Genomic DNA, 7,407 nt, shown 5'->3' on the forward strand with positions numbered 1-7,407 from the left:
TGGGCCACCACCAGGGCCACCACCTGTCCTTCGGCCTCGACCACCACCGCGACCACCGGGACCACCGCGACCACCACCGGCCCCTCAAGGAGGAGCCCGGCTCCAGGGCGTGGATGCACCAGCCGTCCCAGGAGCACCCCAGGTAACTGCCTCGCTCGCTGTCAGTGACACCCCCTCTATCATCTTTGTCACACTACCTCACACATTGTCTCTCACTGAATCTCGCTGTCTCGTTGAGCCTATCGCAGGAGAAGCCTATGTGATTGCCTGTCCTATCACTGCCTTCATCATCACTGTCATTGCCTCGGGGATTGCCACTGCATCTCAGTGTCTAACGCTGATGTCTTATTGCACATGACTCTCCCATTGTCTCTCACAGCAGCGTCTATCACTGACTCACTCCATTCGTCTCTACCATTGTTTCTCACTGCACCTCAGTGTCTAACATGATCTCACCTCGCCTCTTTCTCACTGCCTCTTCCATAACTGCACCATCCGTCTAGATTCATTGTCTTTCATGCATCGCGATCTCTGTGCCCTTCTGTCCCTCACTGCATCTCGCCGTCACCGTGTTTCTCACTGTATCTCTCACCACTACCACTGTTTTCATTCGAGCAAAGAAGTATACATCTATCGCGGTCTTGAGACGGAAGTCAGAGTTTGTCGGCAGTGTAAGGGCCTCTCTTGGGGCTGCACTAACTGCAGGGCGGAACGGGAAGGGACAGGGAAGTCCCATGGGGAACGTTCGGGGGTGAGCGCGGCCCGTCCGTCTGTCCAACTGTCTGTCTGTCTGTCCAACGGCCTCACTGTCTGTCTTTGTGTCTGTCTCGTGGTAAATATACCTTCCTGTGCAATGCTGAGGGACCAATGCTGCCAGTCAATTCATAGGAGTGTCGTGCCGTCGCGACGGTCGTGCCCGTTCTGTGACGCAATGGAGAATAGCGAATGCAAATATAGAATGCATCCAGCACGAATCAATTATAAATGCCAGCCTAAGACAATAGTAACTAGAGGAGTCTAATCCTTGCCGGCGAGGACAGCAAGTTCAGCCTGCCGACAAGGGAAGAAAAGAAGAGAGAGGGGGAAAAGGAGAGAGAGAGAGAGAGAGAGAGAGAGAGAGAGAGAGGGTGGGGTAGCCCTGTGGCCAAGCTGGGAAAGGCCCCCCGACATTCATAGGGTATACCCCGCATCATGCCCGCATGCAATTCACACGATTTGGATGGTGCTGAATACTTAATGGGAACCAATTTTCGGCCAGGGAAATCGAATTGGAGAGCCAATATCGATTACTATATGCTGATAACTTATAGATGCAAAATTGGGGAGCAAGTTTCAACCTGGAAACAGGCCACGCATCGCTTTTCTTTTCATCCCTCTATATATTTCTTGATGTTCACCCTCTGCATCCTGCCTTTCACCCTCTTCACACTAATAAAAGCGAAAGGGTGAATTATCTCAATAAGCTACGGCGAATGTCACTGTATAAGTTACTGTGGTGCAGGGTTCACAGTAATTTACATTATAATTCACCATAAGATTTCAACAGTGCACCCCCTCCTCCCTCCAAAGCGGATGGCCCGGGATGGCCTCTTGCTGCCGGTAGTCTTCTGGTGAGTCGGGGCGAAGCGCCGCTTCGCCGGTGTGACTTGAAAACATGTTATTGTAGCGGCGCTCCGCGTTTCGCGCCGTGGTCCCTCTACCGGCTGCTCGCCGTGACCGAAGCCTCGCCTGAGCGACTTCCCACCCCAGCGCCCACGAGGTGGCGGCGTGGGAGGTTGCAAGTACACGCAAAATGTTTTTTTTGTTTTTGTAAATTTAGCAAAAGGTTTACTGCTAAATTTACCAAGGCCCACTTCTGGTTTAGCATACACACTAGTTTCCGTTAATGTGGTTTTGTCGGCAGCTGACAATTTGTACAATAAATTTGCACGAAAAAAATTCTGATTTGTGTCTCTCACCGCCTTTTAATAGAGTCCAAAAGTTCAGAAATGACGTGCGTTTACGATGTTTGCACGATGATAGGACACGATTAAAATGCACTGATTACGATGTTGTATGTTTAATCTTGTGTCACTATTATTATACAATGTTTTGAACCATGAGTGTTTGCCAAGTTGTCACTACCCGTCACAATGCTTTAAAACAGTTAGTGTCTCAACAAAAAAAAATGTGCTTTTAAAAAAACGAAGGCTTATAAAAAATATGTTTGAACATGTCCGATGTATTTTGTAATTTACCATTTACAAAACGTGGCGCACATGTACAACTCTTGCTCGTTATTCGGTTCCAAGTCTATACGCATGCTGCTTGTAAATTGACAATTTTGAATTGTAATTGTGCGACATCTTCCATGGAAAAGTTTCCTGTACCCGGTACGACAATAATTTTTCACCGTGCACACAAAACGAATCGGACCTTCTTAAATCGACAAAACCGAGATCGACCGAAATTTAAATCACTTTAAAACTGATTTGAACCTGTGCGTCACAACCCCCCAGGAAGCCGTGGGGCTCGTCGCTGTTAATTTACAGGCTCGTTTCCGCCCGACGCGCTCCAATCTGCCACCGCTGATAAAATGGCAGCCGCTCATCGCGCAGACGCCCCCGGGCGAGAGGCGGTAGATATGAAAGTGTTGAAGGTTCTCGCCGCTCCTCTCCCTCCCCTCTCCACTCTCCTCCCCTCCTGCCCACCCCACCTCTGACCTGCCTTATTCACACCGACGCGTCTGTGAGGACTTGCAGAGCAAAAACTCCACGTACTGGCGTGCAAGGCGAGCAAGTTTGTAAAGTGGTTTTTTTAACCTGGGCCTCCATGAAGGGTCTTAAAATAAGAGAATCTGAGAGAAAGAAGGGGGGGCTCGGCTATTACACAGCTGCGCGACCAGAGCGCGGAGTCGCTGCAAAAAAATAGGACGAGAGGGCGTGTGTGCAAGAGTGTGGTGGAGGAGGGGGGAGGTAGAGAGAGAGAGCGAGCGACCGAGAGAGAGCGAGCGACCGAGAGAGAGAGAGAGAGAGAGAGAGGGAGAGAGAGGGAGGGGGGAGGGGGGGATCGGCGAGTCAATAGGTACCCGCGAGGTGTCGTAGAAGTGAAGCGGCTTGTGTGCAGAGCGGACTTACTCGCCCTGCTGTAACGTCCACGAGCAAAAAAGGGAAAAAGCAGGGGAGGGGGTGCTCTTTGCTCATGGGGGCTCACTGTGATCGATGCAGTAGGTCCACCCTGTCGCCGTACTACGTCTAGCGACTGAGGGATTAATTCGGAAAGTATTCGTCTGTTCCTTTCAGATTTATTTAGGAAATAACGGCAGCTCGGCGCCTGCGAGACTCGGGGTAGGCCACTCTGCAGTACACCTATGCACAGCACGCAAGAAAGTGCCTACCCATCAGGCGCTACGAGAACTTGAACAGGAACCTGAACTAAGAACTTGGCAGTTTCAAAACGGCGAACGACGGGCCTTCACTGTAAATCCGGGATGTCCAGCAACTGTGCGACAAAAGGTGCCCGACTCTAAAACCTGTGCAACTTAAGTCGCACAGCTGCTGGACGCCTTGTAGTTTGGCGCCCTTTCCCTGCAGAGGGGCGCAAGCAGGGGGTGTCCAACAACAAGACACCCTACCTAGGCTTGGCCTGGACCCTTGTGCAGGGAAAAGGGTGCCAAACCAAAATGTGTCCAGCAGCTGTGCGACTTAAGTTGCGCAGGTTTTAGCGTCGGGCACCTTTTGTCGCACAGTCGCTGGACACCCCGGATTTACAGTGTACTTTCTGGATGATTCCCAGAGGGAAGGGCAAACTGTGAGGGTGGTGGGTGAGGACTTGCTTCGCACGCTCATGTAGAGCACCGCAGCGTCTCCTCGAGCTTCTCACCTCGCCGTTCAGAAAGCAGTAAAGGCAGGCGATGAAGAGACCCTGGAAGGAGGTGAGGAAGTGCGTGGCGTAGAACCAGATGGTAAGCTCCCAGGCGCTGCTGCGCATCGGCGCCGGCATCATGTTGGTCAGGTTCGTGATGCCCAGGAGCGGCAGCAGCACCAACGCAGCGCGCACCGCCTTCCTAAAGTGACGAGAGAGGGGAGCAGTTTAATGAGAGGAACGAAGTAGAGGTCGGTAGGCAGATTGGTGACAAACTAGATTACTCGGCACGAACTAACAAATATACCGCAAGAGAGAGTTACGGTGGGTGTTTCTGTATTGTGCACGTACCTCACTTGCTCCATCTCACTAGTTCTGCTCTGGCGTAGCTTCACCACCAGGACCCGAATAATATTAAGTAGAAATAAAAAATTGAGCTGCGCATAACCAAAAGAAGGACGGGGTATTAGTGGACTTAACTGGCAATAGGTTAGGCCGGCCGTACACAAAAAAGTTATAGGTACTTAAGGGTACAACTTGTAATTTTTCAGATAGAAAATTACATCCAATCGAGATGTGCTTAAGAACACATTTTAGCTTACTATCAGACGCAGCGGGTGCATGGGCTATACCTACCACAATAACCCCCATACGGGGCCCCTCGAGGATCCAGAAGTACACCCTGAGGTTGTAGTTCCGGAAGCACTCCTCCTTCAGCTTAATCGCCGTGGTGACGGCCCAGCAGGTGGTCATGATGGCCGGGACGCCCCAGCCGATGAGCGTGTAGAGCGAGTAGTAGAACGCCTCCTGGAACACGGTCACTGGCGAACGCGCAGTGGAACAGGGCCTCAGACACTGCTGCGGTGAGCGGGCGGTTCGCAGGGGGCCGCAGCCGCAAAGAGGCTCCAGTTCCAGGTAAAGCGTAGTATCAAGCGCGGCTCGCGCTGGCCTCTTTCTTTTTCACGGCGCGGCGGAGCCCAAGGAGGGTAATTCACTTAGTCTGGGAAGCTTTCAGAAACAGCCACTGACGCCGCGGCCACGCTCGCGCAGCTGATAAGGCCCGGGGCGGCCTCCCGGCTACTTCTGCCCTCCCCCCCCCCACTCCTCCCTCTTATACGCCGGCTCTCTCCGTCGCGCGGCTTTACATTACTTTATTTCCTATTGGACCAGGAAATATACTAACAAGAGTTCATCAGAGCTCGACTGGAGGGGGCTATATAGCAATTTTGAGTTTAATGCCTCTGTCAAGGCACCGAATACACTGTAATTAATTTTAAAGGCGTACCGGGAGAGTGCGACAGAGGTGTATGCTACAGAAAACAGTGTGACTTAAGTCGCAGTCTGGGCATACAACTTTGTCGCACTGCCACCATACACAATTTGTATGCAAAATATGCCGGACAAAAAATGCCCCTAAACCCCCTGAGCGGGTGCTTGGCCTGCATACACCTTGGGAGCGCACTTCATGGGCCTGGAGCCCACGGCTCACAGCTCCCTCAAACCGTGTAATATTTTACCCAGCACAAGGTGTATGGAGGCCAAACACCTGCCCAGGGGGCTTGGCAGGGGCTTAGGGCTTGGCTTAGGGGCTGTCCGGCATATTATGCATACAAATTGTATATGGTGGCACTGCGACAAAGGTGTATGCCCAGACTGCGACTTAAGTCGTATTGTTTTCTGTAGCATACACCTTTGTCGCACTCTCCCGGTACGCCTTTGAAATTACAGTATAGCCGTTAAGGTTCTAACAATTAGTGCCATTAGCCATTTAAGTGCATTAAACTCATGGCACTTTTTTAAAGGCGCGCACAAGGCGATGACTTATGCAAGTTACAGTCCCCGATTTTTTTCCATACCTGTGGGGTGACCTATACCAAACGATTGCCAAGGAAAAATTGTATCCATTTTACAGGGTAAATCCATTTTCTCTAAAGATGACTAAAACTCAAAATTCGTCTCTATACAAACTAGATCAGTTTTGGATTTGTAATCATTTCTTGAGAAAATGGATTATGGGCACGAATCGTGTGGTATACGGCCACCACAGATCCGGTACGATGGAACAAAAGTCGGGGACTGACACTGCATGAGTACCCTTGTTAACATTTTTACTTTTTCAGTGTAGGCCTAGTGGAAAGTAAAGAAATACCTTCATAATGAAATTTGAAAAGAGGCCTGGTTTGAACTCACCCGTTACCATATTGTGGAGGTACAGGCCCTCGATAAACATCCATAGGAACATGGCCGTCCTTGCGTACTCCATCAGAACGTAGGAGGCCTCGCAGAGAACGGGCTGCAACACAGAGGCAGGATCACGTCAGCAAACGAGGGCGAGAGAGATTGCTTTATTTTTCTACTGAACTACAACTTTGCTGAACACAAAGAGTTTATTTATACAAACCATGGTCAATATATTCTTGAAACTCATAAAAAGAGTTCTGAATTATAAAAATATATTTTATATCAACACATTTATAAATTTGATTGGTGACGTCAAGAACTGCATTAACAGTGGTCTCCTGTTTTATAAATCCAAGGATTCAGAAATTATATTGAAATAATTGCTTTGCGCGCGCGAATAGTGATAGTATATAGTCCAGCCTGCCGACTATGGCGGCTAGAAGCGATGGCTAGAAATAGTAGCTGGAAATAGCTCCGGCCTCAAGCCTCTCCGCGATCGGAGACTGGTCCATTAATTGATCTGGGAGGGGGAGGGCCCGGCTCGGTGCCACTTACACAGGCGGACAGGCGACAAGAGCACGATCGTGCGCGTGGCGGTCAGGGGCGGCGAGGGGGCCCCTGCCCCTCCCCCCTCCCCCGGGGCCTCAGGAAGGGCGAGGGGAGGTGCGACCGCGCCCGCGTGCTTAAGGCACGCGTGGAAGAGAGGAGGGGGTGGAGGGGCGAGGAGGAGGCACCCCATACCAACGGCCCCCCAGCCCGGGGCTCTGCAAGGTTGGACTAATTTGAAAACGCTGACACAAGCCCATCAGGAAATGAAGAGTCTTCGTAGAGTGGCAGAAAGTGAATGGGGATGGGGTGTGGGGTGTGGGCCGGGCTCCGGGCCGGGCTGGGGCTGTGAGCACGACTCTCGGGCGGCGCGGCGGTGGCGCATCCCTCCGCCACTCCACCGGCGGGGACCGGCGGGGGGACCCCTCCTCCTCCATTATTCTCGCTCAAGTGCGGAGGGAGGTGGCGCAGGGGCGGAGTAAGCTCCGACCAAAAGACCAGAGAGGCGGGGCGGGGCGTGGTGGGCCGCACGCGGCTGCAGCCGGCTGCTTTGTGCGCCAGTCCCACGATACGGGCGGAGGAGGGGGTGTGCAGCGCGCGCTGTGTGAGGAGGCCAAGGGCAGCAGCAGCAACAGGACTGCGCCTGGCCCGACTGGAGGAGGGCGCGGGCAACCTGTCCGTCCGACGGCTCGCGCGCGGGGGATAGCACAGGAGGAGCGCCGCGGCGTGTGTTTCCCACCCCCTCCCCAGCCCGAGCCCAAGCCAGCAGCGCACCGCCGCCCTAACGATTCCTGCGTTGATTGCCCTTATTTTGCGACTTGGCGCGGATCAAACAGA

The 7,407-nt window shown here is 52.4% G+C and overlaps 1 protein-coding gene across 1 annotated transcript in view; it reads right to left on the reverse strand.

Annotated features, from left to right (window-relative positions):
* Window positions 1–7,407, reverse strand: part of LOC113202490 (PDF receptor) — a 78,145-nt gene that overhangs the window by 22,910 nt on the left and 47,828 nt on the right. The window contains exons 7-10 of the mRNA XM_052273733.1: window positions 6,034–6,136; window positions 4,480–4,664; window positions 4,195–4,280; window positions 3,862–4,045 (exon numbers count right to left, since the gene is read on the reverse strand). Of these exons, the coding sequence (XP_052129693.1) occupies window positions 3,862–4,045; window positions 4,195–4,280; window positions 4,480–4,664; window positions 6,034–6,136 (558 nt within the window). The remainder of the gene's footprint in view (window positions 1–3,861; window positions 4,046–4,194; window positions 4,281–4,479; window positions 4,665–6,033; window positions 6,137–7,407) is intronic.

The sequence above is a fragment of the Frankliniella occidentalis genome, unplaced genomic scaffold (genome assembly GCF_000697945.3).
Source record: "Frankliniella occidentalis isolate FOCC.00 unplaced genomic scaffold, Focc_3.1 Scaffold296, whole genome shotgun sequence".
Taxonomy (NCBI): domain Eukaryota; kingdom Metazoa; phylum Arthropoda; class Insecta; order Thysanoptera; family Thripidae; genus Frankliniella; species Frankliniella occidentalis.